The following is a 24,254-nucleotide window of genomic DNA, read 5'->3' as shown; positions in this document are numbered from 1 at the left end:
TGTAAATACCTCAATTAGGACGCTTGCTCGTGGGAGGACTGTTGTTCAAGTCTGTTCAAGGCTACTTGTCCTCTTTAAAGAGGGCCTTTGCAAAGCAACAGCCACATTTTAGTTAAGGGTTTAAATGTCAGTTTGATTTGCATTTTCATCAAATGTAGTAGAATGCTTGTGTTAAGGTGAATGAATTGGTAATTTTCCATATCTAAGCTTGCTGAGAGAATTTGTTGCAGGGTTTGTATACCTTAATAGATTTTTCATAAAAATTACGTTATACATGGCTAAGTGTTCTGACATGGGTTATGCTGCTAATACTTGGTAAGTGAGCAAGTTACTGTGTTAGGTCAGGTAGAATTAAGTTAAACAGTAACAGTTAGGGATTATTTCACTGTGGGTTTGGCTGTGGTGTTTTATGTTGTAGTTTTTTTAATTGTTTGTATAGGTATTTTGTCCAGATGTTGGTACAGAGCTTGTATTTCATAGTGGAAGGTTGAGAGGGATTCTTAATGTACAACTGACAATGAAGCTGTGAATTTTTAGGTAGTTTGAATTTAGGTAGTTTTGTTGATAGAGCTGTCTTGCTACCTTACTGTTTTACAAATAGTGCAATTAATTTCTGTTTAAAAAAAAAGGCAACGAAACCAACCAGATTTGCTTTTATGTTATAATCTCACACCAGTAAAAAAGAGGCATGCCAGTGCTAGAAAGACTTTGTTGTGAAGCGTAAAAACTTCTGAGTAAGAGCTGTGGAACATGTTCTTGTCAAGTGATAGCCAAGGTAGCTGACTGATGGAAGGAGATAAAGTTTAGCTGTAAGAACAAGAAGTTCTCTTTCTTTTCAGTACTGTTATCTAGTGCACTGGAGAGTTTGTTTACATGTTAGTAATAGCAGAGCTATATTATTTTTAAGGTTACATTTCTTATTTTTCTTTTCACCATTTTTCTTATCCTGTAAGCATCCACTGCCACAGTTCCTTTCGTAACTGAGTGGTAGCTTCTGTTTTGCCTGACCTTACATTCCTCCTGAGAGACAAAAGTACCATATCGAAATGCTAGATTTTCTTTGCAGCAGATTAAAAAATGCTAGATATGCTTCTTACCTATTTTGGGAAGCTTTTTTTAATGTTAAATTGCAATTAAGACTTGCTTACTCACTTCTTGGTTCCTTGACAACTGAAGGTGTTTACTTCTTCCTCTAAGCAAATTTTTTACTTCTTTTTAAACAACTCTTTATTTGTTAGGTCCTTGCTATGTTTCTGGAATCCAGTTTCTCCCAAAGCTGTGGCTCTACCATTAATATTTCAGCAAGTGGATTTTAAGCATTTTAAAGAAGAAGGATTAATATATTGGTTTATTTGGGCATAATTTATTAGTTGAGCTTAACTACATAGCTTCATAATGTTAGCAGCTGCATGCAGAAGTGGGAACTTGGTATTTTAAAGAAGCTTATATGGCGATATGGGGTTTTTTAAACAGAAAAAAAAAGTAAATATTTAGGAAAAATTGTAATTAATAGAATCTAATCCCCTACTATTTCTATACGGGGTATGAATTAAATACATAAAACTAACAAGAGGAGAGTATCTAATAACTAGCCTTTTCCCCCACACCTGTTTTTTGGTGTTTTTTGGTGGGTTTTTTGTTTTGTTTTGGTGTTTGGTTTTGATTTTTTTGTTTGCTTTGGTTTTGGTTTTATTTGTTAAAATATATGTTCAGTGTCTTGCTGTGCTTGGGTCAAGTACTTAGGTTGATATATATTCCTGTTTACAGAAATATTCCTGTGCCATTATACTTTTTCAGTCACTTTAGATATAATAAATTACTTCAGATGTAAAATTACTATTTCTCATGCATAAGCAGAGCAGGATCTTGAGCTCTCCTTCTGTCTTAGTTAATCCAGACCATTCACACATCTATGGAAAGCTTTTAAACAGGGGGCGTAGATTTGTAGTTTGGATTTTCCTCATCTCTGAATTCATGCTTTTTAGTTCTGGAGTATGTAGAAATTAATAGTGTCAGTGTAATATTTCCTCATTTGACCTCTAGCTAGGTAGCATTTGTGACCTATTTAATTCAAAGTGGGTCTGCTTTGTAATAAGAAGCTACTTAAACTACAGAAAGATAACGGTTTGAGTGCAAGCAATAATTTTTAGCTGCTGAAGTCCTGATCTGCGAGTCGCGAAGCCTAAAAATCAATTTGTATAAATTTTGTAGCTGATGTGTATATAGAATGTTCTTCCAGCTTCGAAGATGTAATAGCAGCTTTCTTGTGAATCAATGTCACAAGAATTCTACACTATAAATACTGTAATTATATTCTGTAAGAGTAGTAATATAGAAAGAAAATTGTGCATTACTAAGTTTCTAATTTTGCCAGCAGCTAAAATGCTTCAGGCATGGAAGTGCTTTAAGAATGATCTCCAGGTTTGCAGTAACGATGCAGATTACCAAGACACTGCTTTTTCTCAGTATATCTAAGGCAGTTAGGGTGGTTCTAAGCCAATCAGTGAAAGGCTGTGTAGTTCATTGAGAGCAATCAACTAGAATCTGCTAGTAAGAATAATTATTTATTTATTTAATGTTGGATAATTTGATGCAAAAGAAGCCACACAAATTGAAAAAGCTGGTACAAATAGTTCTTAGGGTAAAGATTAGTGTGCTTGTTATACTTCATAAATGTTTAACTTTATTTTTGATAATTCGGTTCTGTGTGGGTATGAAATTTAAAGAATAATGCTGTTAGCAGCATACCGAGTTATACTGTGAATTTACCAAGGCTAAGTCTGCCCATGTGACACTAATTCAGCTTGTTATTTACGCGCATGAGGATAACATTTCATTGCTTTGTTTTATACTCTTTAAAATTAACATTAATATCTTAAAATTAGGTTGTTTGCAACTCTACTTTTTCTGAAAGGAAACTGAAGGAAGTGATTCCAAATAGGATGAAATTCTAAATAGGATTACCAAATTCTGGAGTGATGGACACACATAAGATTTGTGGTTAGAATTAATGTTTTTGTATTTATTGTGCTGCTTCTGCTGGTCCATCAAGTAAGCAAAGAACAGTACTAAACTTCTGTCATCTGCGGTTGTAGTGGGGAGCTTTGCCTAGTGGTATCGTGGTTAATTTCAGTAAAATGAGTGGTTACTCTGTACCCTCTTGGTTCCCTTTCACTGTGTTTTTTCTGGTACAATGTTTGATGCTCCAGATCTGAACGACAACTGAAATTCATAAAGTTAGGACAGTATATGGTGTGAAGATGAAGGGTAACTTGTTTGACAAAACAAAAAGTATGTCCTACTTAATTTAACTTCTGTGTCCCACTGTTGGAGGATAATGGAAGGGGAAATACCCATCTAAGCTGAAAACTATTATTGATTAAAAAGCAAGAAAGTAGAAACAGTTGTGCAATATATTTAAGGAGAATGAACATTCTAAGCACTAGAGCAAGGAAGGGGAACTTTGCTTAGGTTTTTGTGTTGCAGCTCTTGACTGCATTTGTGAAAGGGAATGAAGGCTTAGTGCCTATGGTAGCTTTGTCTGGTCTTCATCACCCCAAAGCTTTTCTCCCTTCCCAGAAGGAAAGGTGGTAATGGGGGCACCTTATTACTTGCAAAATCCTTCCAGCTAACTGTAGAGGGGGATTTTCAGCAGGTTCTGACAACCTGTTCTAGAAAACAAATTTCCTGATTATCATTCTCTTTAATACAATGACCTGCCCATTTAGTAGAAACTAAGCAAATTGTCTGTACCAAATATTCTATAGAATATTTCATTGTCATTCATTTGACAGGATCCTGTTTGAGGTGTGTCTGTTCATCTTAAGCATCAGTTACCCATTATCTAAATTGAAACTATTTCTAAATTCTGTAATGACTCCTTACTGTACAATTAAGTATTTTATTCAAATGTCCTGGGTTTGAAAGAGTGAGATTATGAATGACAGTGTGGCAACAGTTGTCCATGAACTTTCTTTAATTTCTAATGGATTGTCAAATACATATTAATTTTTTAACCTCCTTCAAGGGAAACATGTTGTAGCTATTTAAGGAGACATAGTTCTTTACAGGTATAGCACAACATATAAAACATTCCATTCCTTCTAGATATGAGATGTAATTATTTATATTTTTTCCTCCAGCCAAGTGTATTAATCGTAAGCTACAAGGAACTTTCAAAAGCAGCTTCTCAGTTTGGACCTTATAAACAAGCAGAATGGCGGCCTGACAGCACAATGATAGCTGTTTCGGTAAGTAGAATTTTTCCTTCTTATTCTGGTTAAACTATTGCTAACAAAAGTTCATGTTACCAGTTTCTGTGCATATAGAAACTTGCAGATCGTAAATACATTAATTGATACTTGTCATGTGAAAATATATAATGGTATCAAGGACTTTTTAGATGATAGAAGCTTTCTTTTGTAGTATTCAATAATTTTTCCCTGTGAGAATGAACTATGGTTCTTTGTCTTTAAACAATGGTTAGATGTATTGGCACTGGGGTGATACAACATCTCATTACTTAATAATCTGGTAACAAATAATAAGGTAATGTAAAGTTATGTGAATGAAAGAAATAGTTGTGGACTTAGGTAACATAATCATGTTTAACTTGATAAATAGGGTTTAAAGGTGAGTCTTAAGAGATGAAACTGTGGCCTTATTACTGGCTTTTGGTGGTTAAAAATATTGCAAGTCACTGAGAATAGAAACAAGGGCAGTGATAAGTGATACATGAACTCTTCTGTTTGGAATCTTAGAGATGAAATCTTGTCTCACATGGAAATAAAGTCTTGTTTCATAGCTGGTGCTGTGGTCACAGTACTTTGGACTATTTCAGCAGCAGTATTTAAAGTTTGAGATGCAAGGTGAACAAGAAAGGTGGGAGTACAGTTTATAAGAGTTGCAATATGGGATAATCCTCTTGGTGTCTTTTCGTCAGGTCTTAACATTAGGACCAGGTCTTAAATTAGATATTGTTATCTTAGTGGAAAACACCAGATGATTTATGGAGTAGTTAATGTCTCTAGCATTATCATGATAATCATAAATCAGCTGAGCTTCCCATGGTCCAGTTTTCTTTTGCATAATGCAAGTTAATGCAAGTAAGTAGTTAGTCTAAAATGTTAAAATTGCCTAGAAGTATCTGATGCAATCAATGAAGTTAGGTATTTCTGTTAGTGCAAGATTATATTCTCAGTGAGTACTAATAATTATCAATAAAGTCAGAAAGATTTCTGTAATTTTTGCTATGGATCAAAAAGAATTCTTCAATTTTATATTGCACCAAACAAATTTTAATTAAACCTTTATGTAGTAGTTCAGAGGAAATTTGAATTTTTATATTTAATTACTTTGCATATTGTGGGGTTTTTTCCTGAGATGTTTTGATCCATTTGCTCAAGAGACCTGGTGGTTTAGCTGACAGTCAGATTAGCTTTAATTTCTGCCACTTCAGTCACTGAACTTTAAAGTTTTTCTGCAACTAAATATACAGTGCTCTTTTTGGCAGATGGTGTTAGAATGTAAATGCCCATAAAGTCTCAGTTTGTGAGCTGAAGTTCTGTGAATTAAAATTCAAAATGAGTGTAATAAGATTTCTAATATTCTTTGTGTTTCTTAGGATGATATTTCATCCCTGGGTGTATGTATACAAATGATATAGTCAAGCATGTTTGTTATGGTGGTTTTAACATAAGTTGTTTTGCAGTATACTTAAAAAATATATAGTTTAATTTGGAACAGTTATTGAGTCCTACTGAAAGACCACATTTACAGTATATTGCTGGTTTTGTTGCTTTGAGACAGTGCAGAAAGTCAGTTTTTGGAGCTTTAATGAAGAAGGTGTTTCTGCAGATGTGTGATACTCTCAACCCCAAGGAGAGTTCTGTCCAAGTGAATAGTTTTTTTTTTTTTCTTAACTAACACATTCAAATGAAGGAGCAATGGCAAAGCAAGTTTTTAATGAAAAACCCAGTAATTTTGAACTGAATTAGCGTCACTTAATTACTGAAGTCCTGTGGAACAGCTGAAAATTTCAGTTTGAAAGCTAAGTTAGGTGAAGTTTCTCACCCATTACTACCTGTGCTCTTGAGTACTTGGTTGTAGTAATTTTCTGTAATAAAACTTTGTTTTTAAGAAGGTGAACATAAGGCTTAGTATGTACTTATTAGTGCAGTGGTACATTCCTTTTTTTTTTTTTTTCTTTTTTTTTTTTTTAATGACATCATCATGGGGAGTGTAGTCTGAATTTTATGTTCACCATACCGATGATATACCATGGGTTTTTTTTCTGACAGCCCAAATATTTGAAGTGTCTTTATGACAACAAATCTCTTCACAGCATATGCTTTGAGGTAAATACTATTTGTATTGCAGGCAGACTTTGGGCCAGCATATTAAGCTTTATAACATACCTCAAGTAACTGTAAAGGTATGCAGTTAAACAAGCTTAAGCAGTTTTCACAGTGTCACCATCCCCTAGAACTTCTTTTTCCACTAGTGTCTTCTGTTGCTAAACTGTTGGCACATTACCTAGGCAGATCTTATTTTTTCCCCCTTATATTTTGTAGTTTCTTCTTTCATGTTGCTGCCTTTGTGATTTTTCCAGTGTTACTAGGAAATACTTTTTCTTGTTTAGATTAGTACATACATCCAAGGTAGCTAATTCTAGTGGTAAATCAAACTTAGGAATTGGGTCAAGATGCTTCATTATGGAGAAGTATAGGAGGCATTTTGGTCCTTCCCATGTTACAGGCAGTCTTCTAATACAGACTGCTCTTCAGAGTGCATTCCCATAGCTAAGGTAGAGCTTATTAAACATGATAGCATACAAGAAACAGTGTTATGAAATCCCTGGCAGGATTCTCAATGTTTATACTTCTGACTGTCAAAGACTAGAATGATCAGGGAATGGATGACAGTGATGGCTACTTATTTAGTAAGTTTCACTCAGACGTTTTTAAAGCAATGAAACCTCTGTAAATTAATATGATCAATTTGCCAGAAGTCTGTGTTTGAATGCTTCTACATTTCATCCCTCTCTTCATGGCATTTGAGGTTCTATTTAGAAATGAACCTGTAACAATAGCAACTTTGTGCTTTGAATAGTGTTCAGTAAGGCCCTTTGTACCTTAATATCAGTATAAAGATACTTCACAGTATTGTTTTACTCTTCTTTCCAGGATAAGGTAACTTAGGGGTTAAATATTTAATGATGTAATGCAACAAACCTGTAAAGATGTTAGAAATGAACACGTTTCTTTATCACATAATACCTGAACATGATATTATAGCACACAGAAAAGCTTCCATTTATTGTCACCCTGTCTCAAGCTCAGCATTATGGGTCAGATTTTATTCTTGCTTGAAAAAGATACTCGCTTTGAATGAGAATAATAGTGTTCCTTGGAATTTGAAGCCAAAACACAAATTTTCTAAAGCTAAATGTTTGACTGAGGAAAGCCGTGGCATCTATGAAATGATACACTAAGCTAACAGGAATGTTGCTTTATGCAAAGAAAAGGAAACCAATCTTGCAAAGAAATTTAAAACCATTAATTTCAGTGCTTTTTGTCTCCAGTGCTTTGGGTACATGCCCAGCCCATCTTAAAATAATTGGATGGAAATGCTATTTAACCAAAATGCATTTACCAATTTGCCCGGAAAATAAATTCATGCTGTAAACAAATAACACTTCTTTGTACACGTAACATTATTGGTCATCTACTTGTTTCATGCTTATGCAAGCATCTTCTAGGTATGACTGGAACATCATGTAACTAAATGATTTGTATTTGTTCCCTGTATATAGTATGAAGTCATTCTTCCAGAATGACAGAACATGGCTTGGGACTGAATTATTATATATGTTGTGGTAGCTAAAGATAAGTGATGTGAAGGTTTTTGGAAACTACCTGGATGACCAACACTGAGAGGGGGTGCCTAAACTCTTTGCATTCAGTAGTGTCTCTATGTGTTCAAACACCTGGAGAGTTTATTCAGGTACTTCCCACGTTCTACTTTGTTTTCTACGTTAATTCATGTAGTTGATAGGAATTATGTGTCCAGGTTCTAAATATCTGAAATAGTTGTCAGGTTTTATAGGTCTGTATGAGTTAGAGGAAAATTTCTGATGGACTGGTGCATAAACAGGATTGTTTTTCTGGTTTTCGATCTCCTGTCTAATCTATTCACTTGACTTTAAGGGTGGGTATGGATTTTACCTGGAATTAATATAAATGCACAGTATTTTAAATGTCTGAATGAATGTATATTTGAGCTCAATATATGAGATATACATAGAAATCACATGAGACTAACATATTTTACTCACGCTGAGACTAGATATTATCTTACCAGTATTTTTCTTTCAGACTGCAAATGGATACATCTTGTTTTTTGAAATCCCATCAGCAAGAGACAAGTATCTTTATGAACCAATGTATCCAAAGTAAGTATTTTAAGCTTTGCATCTTCACAGTGTGAAAAAATATGACTAGATAACTTCTAAGCAATTTTTGTGACAAAAGATACTTCATTACAGTGTATGTTTTAACACTTGATGAGTATATGAACCATCATTCCTATGAGTTAGAGTCAGTGTAGGGGAGAAATTGTGTTCAAGTAGATTGCTGTGTGCTGGTGATTCCTTAGGTCTTTCTTACAAGCTCTCAAAATCCTTAATAGCAGGTAAAGTCTAATTTTATAATTTGAGGTAGTCTGTTGTGTTCATGATCTGCAACAAGATTTAATGATGTCTTTTGAATAACTCAGTTGAAAAAAATCACATGTCTTAGGAACTATTATGGTACAAAATAGATCCTGTCCCAACTGTTTTCATAACTTAGAGATTTTTTTAAAGAAATGGGGAATAAAATCCCACTATTTTTGAAAGCAAATGGATACTTTTTAGTAAGAAGGTACAAGTATTTTTGGTGCAGTGTGTTATGTTGTCAGTTTAATCTTATTTTCCTTATTGTGAATGACAGAATACATCTTACGTGTTTAAAATGTATTTTAAGACTGTATTTTAGGTGTATTTGTGGTCGACTTAGTTGATTTTGGATTTTACAAAATTGGGAAATTCCTAGGACAGATTAAAACTTCAAGAAGTACATGTGCACATGTCTGTGTGTTTAGATAGGCAAAATCTGTAGTCATGGTTGGATTGAATTTGTCCATGCACGTAATAGCACACTTGATTTCTTATTGGCTAGAAACTTTTTTTAACATATCCCTCTATATATCTTCATCATTATGATAATACTAGTCAGTTTATTTTTTGTCACATTCATAAAGAGACTTAAAGTTGAATCATAGATCTCTCCACGTGGTCAACTCTGAGAAGTATTGGATAACCTAAGATGTCATGTGAGAGAAAGATATTTTGACTTTTTCTTTTCAGTGTACTGTTAAACCGTGAACATTAAAAGAAAATAAAGGGGGTTTTCAAAAGCATTTAAATTCAAAATCTGTCTTCTTTCACAAATATGTGTAGGAAGAAATAACTTAGCAGGTAGTAAATGATTTAAAAGTGAATTTTCCTTTATTGACTAGAATATTTTTTGTGTGTTATGGCTATAATCCATCTTCTGACCTCTGAAATAGCCCTCAAAGCTCTGGAATTAGCTGAAATTTATTGTTGCAATTTACTTTTCTTTTTCACAGAAACTTAAGACTAATGTAGACAAGTTATATTACTTTACTTGCCTCTTTGGAGAACTGAATAGCAGTTTTCAACCTGACTTCACATCCGGCTTACTGTCATCAGGGGAAGAGGCAGACAGCCTGCTGCTGCAACTTGTCCAAATAAATAAAGTGGTAGTATATCCTTGTCTGTACATTACATAATGCAGAAAACTAAGCAGTAGCTTGTTGTGAGTTTTTCTTGTTCTTTTTGGAAAGTTGGGAGGCGTTTTAATTGGCAAAATCTGAAAACTTATGGAAATACATATAAAACACATTGTAAAAGTTGAAAAAGAAGTTTTGGAAAGTTTGCTTAGAATATCACTTGTAGGAAGGTTTGCAAATACCTATTAAGCCATCAGTGACTAACCAGCCTAACTTTTATAAACTTATATAAAGCTTTTATAAAACTTTAGTAATTGATATGAATTTTTGATGAGAAAATGCATGTTTTAGTTGTTAGTTGTGTGTTGAACAATCAGGTTTTTAAAATATGTTTGTATAGCCCAAAAATGACTATAATGCAAATTCTGTAGATGAGTAGGACAAGGTGTTTGTCCTTAGTGTGTTTATAATAGGTTGCTCACAGTCTCCTAAGACTAATGTGTGAGCTTACCTTTGAGAAGATGAATGATTTCACTGAATGTACTGGGATTACTAGCTTGTCTATACTTAGCCCTCAATTTTGAAAACCTAAATAAAATCACTACTGTTCTGATTATATTAGATCAAAAAAAAGATCCAGGCATTTGTGGGTGAATTGTGCCTCCTGTGATTAATGTCAAATGATTCTTTAAGTTATTAAAATGGAATGAACTTCTTTTGCAGGTGCAGATAAAGTGCACTGGCTGTAGGCAGTCTCACTAATTTACATTGTAGAGCAAATACTTGGCAGGGGTTAATCAAACAAAAAACCGCCAATCTAAAATGAACAAACAGACAAATGAGACCAAAAGCTAGAATTGAAACTTTTATCTTTCTTTTGGCATATGTTCATTTTCCAAAGGCATTATTTCATTGAAATGGTTGGATTTCACTTCTGCTGGGCTGAACAATACCAAGTTAGTTTTCTTCACTCTGAAGCCATTAGAGATCAGTGAAAGGCCTTGTATGTGACTTGCCTCATGCTTGAAAAGGGACATCTTACTGTTTTCACCCCCTGTAACAGTTTGTTCTTGGCTCCTTCCTCTGTGTTGGCAGCAGTGATTATGCAGCTGTGCCTTGAGTAAAGTCGGGTTGTTGACCTGATGGGGAAACTAAACCTGCCTATCTCCCTTTTTTAACCCTCCCTGTCCCCTACCCTGGATTCTAGTAGCTTATTTTGCAAGTTGGCCTTTAATAAAAGGCTGGCATTTGAAATGGTGACTTTGAAGTAGCATTGAGTAGCTACACTGAGAAGTTGAAAAACATGAAGTGGCTGCTCAGTAATACTTGTATAAATGTTATGATTCATGGTAAAGCAATTGCTTGGAACATTTTTACAGTCATGGAGATATTAATTAGGACTCTTCCAGCTCTGTCTTGTGTGGTTATTTACCTATGCTAGGCAAAATGAGAGAGAGGGTGATGACTTATGGAAGAAGTATGAGGGAGTCCTTGCATTAGCGAAGTGACAGACAGCTGCTGGAAACAAGTCAGTAAAAACTGAGATGAATGTTCAGTCATGTCCTACTTTTTAAAATTATTACTAATTCTTAACATTTATTAAGTTCTGATATCTACTAACTTTTTGTAAGCAGAATGAACCCTGTTCTTTAGTAGCCTTTCTTTAAATAATAGTAGCCAGTTCTTGCAGAAATACAAAATTTCAATGTCATGACTACAATGAGAAAGGGAAACCCTCTTAATACAACTTCTTCTTGAACAGACTTCTTAAGCTGTGCATGTCAATATAACAAGGAGGTCATGCACTGGGAATAGACACCAGTAACTTCCTCAGCTGCGCCAAAATACTGGTCTAGCGCAAAATTTCCTAGTTTAGTTGGTATCCTGAAAATTGAAATTGCAGCTAGGTTTGTTAACATGCAGGTGAAAATATTGAGAATGGTTGTGTTTAGATCCTTTTGTCAGCTTAGCTCTCATTTAAACAAACTGTGCATATTTTACCATAAATGAAAGAAAAAGTGGGTAGTCAGAAAAGCAGGTGCTAGGTATATGATGGGTCATTTCTTGACTTCAGTAGTTTTTTGCAGTCTTCAAGTTTGGGACACTGGTTACTGAAGTAAAGTAACTTCATGTGGTATTGGTACTTTTTTAATAACTGCTTTAAAATTAGATTGATAATGGTTTAGCTTTGATTTGAAGAAAAGGATCAAATGAGTTGCTGAAAGTCAAAATCACTCATCAGTTGTCTGTCTGGGAGAGGGATGTTTGTTGAGAACATGTCCTTCCAATTTATAGTTACTTTAATACATATAGCTGTTGAGCAACATGGACCAGAAGGGCTTGCCTATCTCTGGTGTGTTAATAGAGCTATTCTAGCATACAGCTGTTGTGTAAACTGTAATTTGCACTTATGAAAGTTTTTTATTGATCCAACTTAAACAAAATGCTTCAATGTGGAAAGCAAAACAAAACTGTATGAGAAGTGACAGAAACACTTGTGCTGTTTGTAACTCAGTATGCACTGTAGTATATCTAATCGCAACATGATTTTTTTTCAGGGCCAAGTCTCTCTTTTTTTCTCAATCTAATCAGTACATGTTTAGTAAAAGAGCTAAAGTGTGAATTGAGGCTAAGATGCTGTCCTGTTTGAATGCCTGAGTCTTTGCTTTTCCTTTTCTTTCAGTATTATGAAATACAGAGGTTTTGGAAAGTAAGGTTGAGTGAACTTCCCTTGCACCCTGCTATTGTTTGTTTTAAACCAGACAGAATCTGACCTTAGGAAAATTGATTTCCTGTTTAAAAATGCACATTTCACATGATTGTCTTCTTTTCACATCAGCCAGTTGTAATGGTCTCTATATTCTGAAATCCGGTGTTTTAATGGAAGTACTAAAATCCAAAATTAACATCTGTGCCAGGAGCCCACAAATCTGTTGAAGCTTGTTGTGTTAGTAACTGAGGACACAGCTCTTATGAAATTTATGAAGGTTTAGTGGGAAATACTTCTCAAACACTATTTTATACCTTTAGAGATTTAATCTATATGAAAGCTACTCATGTAGGTATGGTAAGAGCTAGTCAACTAACCTGTTCAGTATTATGCATATTACATGTAAAAACCTTTTACTGGACTTATATGATAAAACAAGTGCTCATGCCATAAGTGCAACATAAGAATATTTATATATAAAAAGGGAAGCTTTTCATTTTTAGTGCTGGAATCCATTGGTATTTTTTGTCATATTGTGATATTTTAGGAATGTAGTTTTTCTGTCAAAGAAAATGTTTCTAGCACTGTTGATATTTGGCTAGGAATTGCCAGTCTGTTCTTGGAGTGAACTGTCATTCATACTTAATGAAAACTTAGAGTATCCTGCTTAATTTGTGAGAATAAAAACAGGGGGAAGAAAGCAATAATTGTATGGTTTTTAGGTTTTTTTTTAAATTGAGCCAGAGTACCCTGCAGTTTTATTCCAGCTCTTGAATGTTTTGCTCCAGTTCAGAGCGGATTTGGAAGAGAATCAGTATTGGCCGTTAGCCCACATTCTGGGATATTTTCCTACAGTGAGCACAAGTACAAAGTCCTGCTTCAATTAGTTTGTTCTGGTTTTACCACCCAATTCCTAAAGTAACTACAAGACAAAACATGAAAAATAATGTATGTAAGGTAAGATTGTAGCATTTTAAAATAAAATTTATCTCTGCCTGTGATTGCTTAAGGAAAGTGACAGTGCATAGAAGCAAATTTGCAGGATTGCTTAAGGAAAGTGACAGTGCATAGAAGCAAATTTGCAGTTTTGTAAGCTGTGGCAAGGTACAGTGGTAACTTTTTGAGAAGTTTCCAAATGAATTTGTATAGCTATTCTTATTTTTGACAGTAAAGAGGTGAGTAACACCATCAGAGTGAGGGGTTCTCTGTACTAATCTGCTTGGTGTTTCTGTTTAGAGGTTTGCCAAGGAGATTAACTGAAGTTTTTTCACTTGAAAAGCGTGTGTGACTTAGTGCTGAGGATATTTTTGCCTTTCAAAAAAGACAAAATCTAAAAATTTGACATGGCTAATTAACTAAATGTGGTAATTGGAGAGTCTTTTGAGTCAGGTTTCTTCATATCTTCAAGTGGAGACTGCATTTGGGGAGTGATAAGAATGTTGTGTAAATTTAGAATGAGACCTCAATGGTGTAAATTATTAAGTCTCTGAAAGTGCTTTGAAAATTGGTTGTTATCTAACCAGTATGAATTTGTGAAGAAACTAGCTCATATGATGGTTTTCAAAGCTGTATTGTTGCTTATATACCTGGTTACTCTCTTAATGTCTTAATCTTTCTGGCATTTTTAAAAACTATCTCCTTTTCTATAGCCTGATAGTTTATAGGTGCCATAAATTACATCATCAGTGGGTATTTTCTTCCTGATTCAATGACTGAAGATTAGTATGTACAAAGGTTTTGAACTTCAAACTCTGCAAGGGTAATCAATGAGGGGTACAGTTAATTAACTTACTAGATAATTTTTGCTCAGCAATGAGCTTCTGCTGAACTTTACCATTGTGGTTTTCCCTGTAAAATTTTAGCATTGTTTGGAACATCTATTTTTAAAACTAGATTAGCTGAAGAGCTTTTTTTAACCATTATGCAAACTCTTGATGGTGCTTCAAGAGGTTTTAATGTCTTAATTTAAGGGAAACACAGGTTGGATATCAGGAAAAAGTTTTTTACAGAAAGAAATGATAAAGTACTGGAATGATCTGCCTGGGGAGGTGGTGGAATCACCATCTCTGGATGTGTTTAAAAAAAGACTGGATGTGGCACTCGGTGCCATGGTTTAGTTGAGGTGTTAGAGCATGAGTTGAATTCAATGGTCTTAAAGGTCTCTTCCAACCCAGTGATTACGTGGTTCTGTAACTGTTTGCAACTGAAATAATAATCTAGTAAACCATTTAGCTTTTTTATATGAATAGTTGATTAATATGCTAGCTAGCTGTTTCTTTTCTGAAACTGCAGAAATGTGCTACTACCTAATTGTGTAGTAAAGGCTTTACTAAGAACTACCTTTCTAAGTGCTTATTCTTCGTAGTTGTTACCATAAACTCACTTTAATTTTGTTGGTGCAGCTATTGCCAATCTGTATGAATACATCTCTGCATCCAGTCAGATGTATTCAATCCTCAGCTGATGGCTGCCTGCAGTGTGTGGTGGAGAGATACAGGTTTAAGGAGTGAAATGATGCTAGATGCTTGAAAACCAAATCTCACAGGTGATGATGCAGGCTCTTTGAATCAGGTATAAAAAAATGAAGTCCTCAGCTTTTCAGTGTGAACATTAACTGAAGTGTTCACATGAACCATTGTAAAATGGTTAGTAAACATTGTGTAATTGTGCTAATGCAATGATAATGGCTGTTGTCAGGTTTTTTTCCTTCTTGCCTTCAAGGAGAACAACTTGTTGGTGATGCAAATTGTTTTAGAAACACTGCCCTGCTTTTGTTATATAAATATTGCCATTAATAGCTGAAGTGTCATGATTTTTAATCTTCTTGTTGTCCCTTCCCTCCTATTCCAAGTACTACTGAAGAAGTCATTTTATCAGGAACACTAAGAAGATCATAGCCCAAAAATAGTATTAAAATATTTTACCTTGTTTGTATCGAAACAATTGTTCTAGAAATAATTTTTAAGTGTCTGCTATTTTTCAATGAAATGTCTCTATTACTTCTCAATACTTGCATGGTTTAGCTAGTGAGAATGGATGCAACTGCGTTGTTTGTTATTTGTTTGGTTTTTTAAGTAATACATTGTTTGCCATTAGCCATGGTATTTTTTTTTAACTACTACTGACTCTGAGAGCATTTCTGAATTTTTCTAAACTATTATCCAACAATAACCGTTAACTATATTACTATGATTACCCCAAATAGTACAGTGGAAACTTAAATATTAATTTAATGCTAATTCTGTCTCCAAACTAGAATTCTTCATTACTAAGCAGAAAACAGTGGACATTACTTTTAAATACTTAGAACAGACTTAAATATAATATATGTTGTATACCTTAATTGCAATTATAAAGAAACCCTAAAGTACATGCTTTCAGATTCTGCTAATAATTAACTTCCTAAGTATTTCTTAGCTGCTTTTGGTAGCAGTGAGAAATTCATCCATGTATCATGTTGTATGACTTAACTGCTGTGCAATTAGTGGAGGCCATAAATACAGTACTGTGCACCTAGAAAAATTAGCTGGCTGGTGTCCTGTTTCCTCCCTGAACTTCCCGCCATTTCAGAAAACAAACTTCAAGGAAATTCTTCCTACCAGTTGAAGAGTCTATCTGACTCTGCTTTTGCATGGTACTGCCTCTCTCTTGAATTTAGGATGCTTTTAAGTTTGGTATGGTGGGGCTTTTAAAAGCATCCCTAATCTTTCCATGTTTCAGTTTTTCTTGGGTTGCAAGTTTTCCTCAGTTCCGAGTTTTAAGAGATTTGTTCACAGTTAGTTACATTAACAGATGCCATGCTAATAGCAATGATTATATTTGATTCAACATACAGCTGGTCAGTCACTGGAATGTGTTCCTCTCAATTCTTGTGCAAAAGCGAGTTACTTGAAGTTTGGATGCAGCCATAGCAGATGCTGATGTGGCAACCCAGACCAAACATTCTTTCCTGCTTCAGTCATCTGTGTGCATTCTTCATTTAAAGGTCAAAGGAACTCAGCCAGTAAGGCTGACTCATGCAGATGTGGACTATATGAACACAGTGTACTTTCAGTAGCACCTCCTTTGCACCCATACTAGGGGTTTCTTTTTGAATTTATGAATTAGACAAAATCATAGGCAATGAGTTGAAATAGTCGCATTTTTGGAGTTTCAGTCAAGGTAATGTACCTCAGCTCTATGTGGATTGGTCTCTTGCAAGGTGGATAAAAGAAGCCTTTTTGGGGCAGGAATGATAGTGCCCCAGTGGAAAAGATAAGGTGCCACAGATTACTAAAACAGTTCACTGAAACTCGCTTGTGAAACTGAAAATACTCAAATATTCTTGCAAGCTATTTTTTTATCAAAGGTGTTGAAGGGAAAAAAAGCCATCCTACGTGAAGACTTGAAATTTTTCTTCCTGCAAAAGAAGTCTTTTAAAACATGTTGTTATCATTCTGGCTTTGTAGTTTGTACTGTGCAGAAACACAGAGTTTACACTCGGTTATGTACTTTGGTCAGTTAAAACAGACATGTTAAATTGTGTTCTATACCTACCTAACAGTAACATTTCTGCATTACTCAACCCCTTCATCTCTGTTTTAGTCACTTGCTTGCACAATTCTGTTGTACTACTGATTGTTGATAAACCAGAGTAATTTCATCTCATTTGGGACTATACTCTCTGGAACTGTATGTCCACACTATCTCCACTCTCTGGGGTTTTGTAAGTTTTGAAAAACACCACAACAACCCCACCATGCTAGTATTATTAAAAAAAGAAAATATTGGTTTTTTCAGGGTTCCTCTCAGTACATGGTAGCTAGCTTACATGAAGGGCTAGATCTTTCCTAAGACAGCTGCCTCTTAAAATTAATTTTTGTTCAAAATGCAAACCAAATATTCTAATAATTTAAATTTATACAAGTTGCAAATCTTTTGGTGGTAGATTAACTAACCTTAAAATAATCTTTTCTCCCTTTTCGATGTAATTCTTCACAGCAACCATAGTTTCATTCTGGAAAAATGATACTACTTCCATCTGCTAAATCCAAATTGACAAGTTACCTTGGTCTTACCTTAGCTGGCATATATCTTTATCCTTGCTACATAAGGAAGGGTATAGTGCCCATCAGGGAATAACAGATACGAATGTGGCATTGCTATAAAATAGTAATGAATTAAGGAACTTGATATCTACTGAGCTAAACAAGACAGGAGAAAAATTGATGTATCCTTGTGCTGTCAAACTTCTCTAAGCTGCATCTGCTTGGATTTCTGCTATGTTTTAGCCAGTTTTATTTGCTGCCCTGGTGTAAATTGAAATAAATGTTCCATCAGTTAAAATACAGGTAAAGATTACATGAATCTGTGTACTTGTCTATTGTTTCTGACTGTTGAAGTTACTACAAATTCTAACTTGTCTGCAATGCCTGTATGCCTTGCATTCATAGTTTGCTTTGCTGACTAGCATAATGCTCATTAGATAAATGAGCTGGATGACATGTTACAGTACTTATGACTGTATGTCAGTTTAAATTTTAAAAAAGTTTAAAAAGCACATGGCACATCTGACAACCCAAATAAATAAGGAATACTTTAAGGATGCTGTATAGTAATGTATAATGATGTTGCGATATAATCAATGGAATGTAAAATTTAAAATGAGGAAGATAAAAATAAGACACTTTCTACATCTAGACATTGGTATTTTGTAATGGTCTGTTTAAAGGGACGGAATCAGTGTTCAGTCTTCTCTTCTTAGTAGGTCTTAGGTTAAAAACTAGTTAATTTGCTTCAGGGAGAAGTATTCCTGTGAAATGCTGTGATAGTTGTCTACTTGTTTTATGCATTTATATTTATATTATAAACATTGATCTGGCAAAAGGAATGGAAGAAACATAAACATTTTTAAGTCTGTAATATCTGTAATGCATCTTGAAAAAGAATGAATTTGAGATACTTAATAATCCAACATATTTAATTACTGTTAAACAGTTGAGTAACAATTTATTAAATCAGATTTTTCACTGATAAAGATCCCTTATTTTAGGAGTATTCAGGCAGGCCACACAGCTATTGTGATGTTCATTCTCTTCATTGTCTTATTTTGCCTACATACTAGACTAAACTTTTAGCACCAAAATTACATCCTAGATATTCAGTGCTGCTTGTGGCAGATTGCATGTGTGGGGGTGTGGGTGTAAACATATATATACATATATACACACACACATATATATATGGGGAAAAAAAGACCACAGGAATGTAAGCCAGTAACTCTTGCATCTTTTGAAGGACAACCTGTTCAAATATTTCTCTTGTATTTTAGAGGAAGCCCTCATCTGAAGGGAACCCCACATTATAAGGAAGAACAATGTGCTCCTTCACTAAATCTAGAAATGAAGAAAGTGCTGGACTTGCAAGCCTCTATCACAAGGTATGCTCATTAATTGGGTCTTGAGAATTTTTCCATATGTATCAATACTTTCTAAAAAGTGAAAGAAAACTGGATAGAAGAAAAGGCTTCTAGTAAGTTTTTAGGCTTATTAATAGTAAGGACTAGTATTAATAAGTTACTACTAGCAACTATTAAGTCTGAGGAGGTGAAAAAGTGAATTGCTGTTCAAGAATTCTTTCTGTGCTTGGCTGTACTGATATTTTCGGCATATAGAAGTATGTAGTATGCTCAGTATTACTGTGTATTAGTATAAATGAGTTTGTTCTTCAGCTCCAAGTGTGTATCAGAGATTTCATGGAGGTATTGGTTGGTTAGAGCAAAACTGTATGCAGCATTTCATCATTTCTCCAGATGCCTGCAGAGAGTAGACGTTCGTCCTTTTTCTTTACATCTTGCTTTTTTGTGGTGATGGTCTCTCCTATAAAGAAATTTTGAACATGCTAAATAAGTATGTGTGAAAAGTTGGTGAAACTTCATAGCATTGGAGGAGGTGGAAAAGTAACAAAGTGGAGTTTGGGAAGAGGCTCCTTAGGACAAAATGAGTGTTGGAAGGCATGCAATATATACTGGGAAAAGCTTTGTATGCGAGTAGATTAACAGTAGTTGTGAGGATTTTGGAAATGTTTAAGAAAGGATTTAGAAGGAGTCTAATTTTTCCTTCATCGGTTTGTTCCAACCACAGATTGAAACGTATTGAGAATTATTTACAGACTAGGCAGTATTGTTTATTTGCTGGGATAGATGAATAATTGATTGTTGTCAGCAATGTCTTACGGTTAGTCAAAAGTATTGAGAAGATCTTCAGCAGTGAATATCCCAGTTAAGCAATTACTCTAACAGTACAGACCTGTTCATGAACAGTGATTGCTGGAGAGAAGTTGAGGTGTATACCATATTTTGTGAGCATGGTACATGTTTGTAACTTATGTGTAACTTCACAATGCAGTTGCTGGTACAAGAGGCAGCAATACAGTGTTTATGACATTATTTGATACTTCTGTGACATTGATTTGAGATGAAGTTTTTTTAGGGATTAACAAATATCTTTTATTAGTTTGCAGTCCATGTTAGAAGATCTACTTGTGTCTACTGCTGATGGATTTCTCCATCTCATTCACTGGGATGGTATGACCAATGGGAGGAAGGCCATCAACCTGTGTACAGTTCCATTTTCTGTAGATCTGCAGTCTTCTCGAGGTGGGTTTTAGGGATTCTATTGCTTACAATAATTACCTCTTAGTGACATACCATCTAACATAAAATATTCTCTCTGTTCTTAAGCAGAGATGGGAAAATTTTGCCATTTGTAAATGGGAATGGAATAGCCTGTTTAAATTAGGTTTTCTCTTTGCAGTAATAAATAAACACCTGAAATGTCTGTTAGCTTACAATATTTATGTATTCACGTATTTTTAAATTACTCATACTTTCTCAGCAGGTTCACTTTTGGGATTTGAAGATGTTTACATCAGAGACATGGAATACTGTGCCACGCTTGATGGCTTTGCTGTTGTTTTTAATGATGGCAGAGTCGGTTTCATTACACCGATGTCAAGTAGATTCACTGCTGAGGTATGCTTCTTTTAGCATTTGTACCACGCACAATAAATGTGTTTTCCTTGGTTTCTGCATTTCAGTTGGCTTTCTACATTAAATTCTGTTCAGCTACAAAGAAACAAAAATTTAACATCTGCTTAAGAGATGACATAAGAACAAGACTGCATTTTGTAGCATAATTTGAGCTAGATTTTTATAGGGTTGGTACCACTGGGAGGCCATAATTGATAATAGATTTAACTTTCATTTATTCATTGAAATTGTCATTATAGACCATGTCTTATTGTGTCAGACCAACAGACTTCCTGTTAGAAGTTACAAGTGGGATGGCAGGAAGTGGTTTCTCCTATGGCTAAGTATCATAAGTACTATGTCTAGGACTTAATTCTTATCAAGTCTATCTCTTTCTTATAGTGACAAGCATACTTCAGAATTTCTTTTACAGGACTCTTTTCCAAGTTAGGTGTTTTCTTACCTGTAATTTAGCCTAAAACCTATTACATTTTATTGCTAGATATCTGTGTTTCAATTACAGAATACCGAAAAGAATACATCTATGTCAGATTCCTTCGTCCACTTAAAATACCTGTGATCTCAGCTGTTGCAGATGGAAACTTACTTCCCTGTTTTTCTTTCTGTCTTTATTCTCAGTACCATCTACCAAAATTTTTTTTCCCCCTAGGCAGTGTTAGGGACTTTTTTGTCGTACAGGTATTGATTTATTTTCTTATTAAGAGATCTTATAAACAGTTTTCTTACATACTGATATCTTTCTGTAATTTATATTAAGAAGAATAAAACCAGTTTTCCATTTACTGGATTTTATTTGTTTGAGCCATGTCAATTGATCTTGACATTAGTAGAAATTTTGAGATCATGAAGGTTAACTGACAGATGACTGTTGTTAATAAAAGCACTATTTAACAAAAAATCTTCTGAATTCCGTTCTCTACAGCAGCTCCATGGTGTTTGGGCACAAGATGTAGTTGATGGAACTTGTGTGGCAGTGAATAACAAATACAGGCTAATGGCGTTTGGATGTGCCAAGTAAGTTTTTTGAGGCTGGTTTAGAGCGGGGGAGATTGTTTCATTATAAAGCTGAATTAGTAGTTACTTCTTACGAAGTTGGGTTGCAAGAACTGTAAAGATGAAAATAATCAGTCTGCCTGGAGATTACATAATGTGCTGTCAAGAAGGAAGGAGAGATGGAAAGAAATGGTTGCTTGCTTGTACTGCAGTTGAAATTTATGTTTGCTGTTCAGGTCTGGGAAAAAAAAAATAAAAGGTGGCTGGACCAGTAGAAAGGATTGGAAAGTGCTGCAATTACAGCTAATCTCAAAGCAGGATTATAAAGTCAGTTTTAAGTAGTTAGTCATAATAATATTGGACAAGAGTCAGCACTTTGCATTCAACTGAGAAAATGCTCTGTGCAGTCGTGATTTGGTCAAGAAAAAGGTTGCCTGTTTGAGTAACTGTAAATATTTGTAAATTAAATGTTGCAGAAGTGCTTTTAGTTGTGGTATTTTGCATACTACTCCTTCAAGTCCCCCCTGTGTAATACTGCTTAAGCTGGACTTAGAGTGCAACTTTTTATTTTCTTTGATTGTATTTTACTTGGGTTTTGTTTTAGAACATTTGAACAAATCTGGTTTATTTTTCATCTGTCCTCTTAAGAACTAGTATTCTTGTTTGTAGTAATAATACAGTCTGTTGATGTTTCCTCTGAAACAGTAATAGTTACTTTAATTTACTGATCATGGTATGCCTTAGTACATCCCTGATGAAACTTTGGCACTGAGCAAATACTGCCATCCCTCATGGATCGTCTGGTAGTTGGAAGCCATAAATGTGTGTGGACTGTATGTACATATGCATTTTAAGAGAATGAAGTAGTTTCAGTGCATTGATTTTGCTAGGGCTGGTGTTTTGGGTCCTCTGATGCCTTCTGGAAAGCATCTTAGAATATTTGTTTCATAAAGTTCTTTGACTATTACTTGATTCAACACCTCTGTTCTAGATAAATTTGTTACTGGTGAGAGAAATAGCATCTTTTCTTAACCTCTTGAAACTGATAAGAAATCCAAAAGGTTTGTAGTCTAAAGCATGTGTAATGTCTTCCAGTGGCTCTGTGCAGGTTTATACAATAGATACCACCACTGGCGCCATGCAGTTTTCTCATAAATTGGAACTGACACCAAAACAATATCCTGGTGAGCTACTTTTATTGCTAGAATTTTCCAGCTGCTTTTAGGGTATACTATACTTTTATCATTGGCTAGTTAACCTCTGTTTATTTGTTTGCATAATCACTGATGTGAATATTATTTACTCCTGTCTATTCCTGTAGCTAATTTCTGTAGTAATTAACTCTTGTGTCTTTGCACTTTTGGCTGCTTGCTTTTTTAATAGACTTTCAGATGTGTTTTGTATGTGAGGTTTGGGTGGGTGATTTGTGGTTTTTGTTAGTTTTTTAAACTAATTCTTCATCTTGAAATTGATTTTCAATTACCTCAGGAAATTAGAGGTTATTGCCGAAACTGATAATGAATATAATAGAACTGTGAATTAATTTGAAGCAACTGACATAGAGGGTACAGAAAAAATACTGAGTAATACACTGCACTGCAGTGAATTTTTTCATGTAGTATTCTGTGCTTGAGAGTAAGGACCATACAAAGGGGGTAAATTGCATCCTCTGCTGAAAATATGTGTGTCTATTGGTTTGCAGTTAAAAAACAAATCCATAAATAAGTTTTACAGTTGTGTTAAGTGCCTCTATTGTCCAAAAATTATTTTATTAGAATTGTGGTTTTGTGGTTGTCTTATAGCAGTATACTTCTGGCATGTTTTCCTGTATTCTTAGTTTCTAGTTTCTTATGAAACCAAGCATGCATTGGAAAGAAACCATTTTTTCTTTGCTACTTGTTCATTTTGAGATGGTCAGTTTGATAAATACGTCAGTTAATTGAAAAATCAAATATTTACTTCAATATATTTTTGTTTTACTTTTACAGTGAAACCAGTTGAAAGAATTTCACTGGTTTCACTTACTTTGTTGTCTACTTTTAAACAGATATTTGGAATAAAACAGGACCTGTTAAACTAATCAGATGGTCACCTGATAGCTGTGTTGTGATGGTGACCTGGGAATGTGGAGGTTTGTCCTTATGGAGTGTTTTTGGTGCTCAACTTATCTGTACTTTAGGAGGTGATTTTGCGTGAGTATTTTTAATGACATTGTAAAGAGTTTATTAAAGTGTTGGTTTTTCTAACTGAAAGCATGTAATTATAAATTAATTTGCTGTATTAGCTTTTTTAAAATCTCTTTTTCCTTTATGATTTCTTAGATATTGAGATAGCTTGGCAAATTTTTAGGAGGGGATCATTTAAATATAAGGAAAAATGTATTATTTTTGTTTTGTAATGTTTTTTTTGTCTGTAAAAGAAAATTACCCTAGAAGCAAGCTTGAGCAAGCAAATACTAAAATTCTCTCAGTGTCTGTATTTCAAATAGTTTATGCTAGACATCTGACAGTTGCATTGCCTTTTTTGTAGTGTCATGGATCAAACAGGCTGTACCATTTGAGATGAGGTTCAGTATAGAACCATATGAAAATACGAAGATAGGAATTTAATTGATTATTCTGATGAAGTCATTTGCAAACTCAAACTTGTTCTGTTCTGTTTTTAAGGTATCAATCTGATGGTGCCAAAAAGGACCCTCTAAAAATCTGTTCCATGGTAAATATAGATGTA

The 24,254-nt window shown here is 34.5% G+C and overlaps 1 protein-coding gene across 5 annotated transcripts in view; it reads left to right on the top strand.

The window, feature by feature from the left end:
• The window catches only part of RIC1 (RIC1 homolog, RAB6A GEF complex partner 1), a 46,574-nt gene that overhangs the window by 5,819 nt on the left and 16,501 nt on the right, over positions 1-24,254 (top strand). For 2 of the 5 annotated variants that reach the window (XM_038125606.1, XM_038125610.1), the window contains exons 2-10: positions 4,143-4,250; positions 8,376-8,452; positions 18,813-18,920; positions 19,996-20,138; positions 20,377-20,513; positions 21,454-21,545; positions 22,620-22,708; positions 23,572-23,716; positions 24,191-24,239. In XM_038125606.1, the coding sequence (XP_037981534.1) occupies positions 4,143-4,250; positions 8,376-8,452; positions 18,813-18,920; positions 19,996-20,138; positions 20,377-20,513; positions 21,454-21,545; positions 22,620-22,708; positions 23,572-23,716; positions 24,191-24,239 (948 nt within the window). Of the gene's footprint in view, positions 1-4,142; positions 4,251-8,375; positions 8,453-9,669; positions 13,460-18,812; positions 18,921-19,995; positions 20,139-20,376; positions 20,514-21,453; positions 21,546-22,619; positions 22,709-23,571; positions 23,717-24,190; positions 24,240-24,254 lie in introns of those variants that run through there. The other 3 variants (XM_038125609.1, XM_038125607.1, XM_038125608.1) reach the window with 3 other exon arrangements.

This window comes from Motacilla alba, chromosome Z (genome assembly GCF_015832195.1).
Source record: "Motacilla alba alba isolate MOTALB_02 chromosome Z, Motacilla_alba_V1.0_pri, whole genome shotgun sequence".
NCBI lineage: Eukaryota > Metazoa > Chordata > Aves > Passeriformes > Motacillidae > Motacilla > Motacilla alba.
This window is presented reverse-complemented; position numbering and strand designations above follow the sequence as displayed.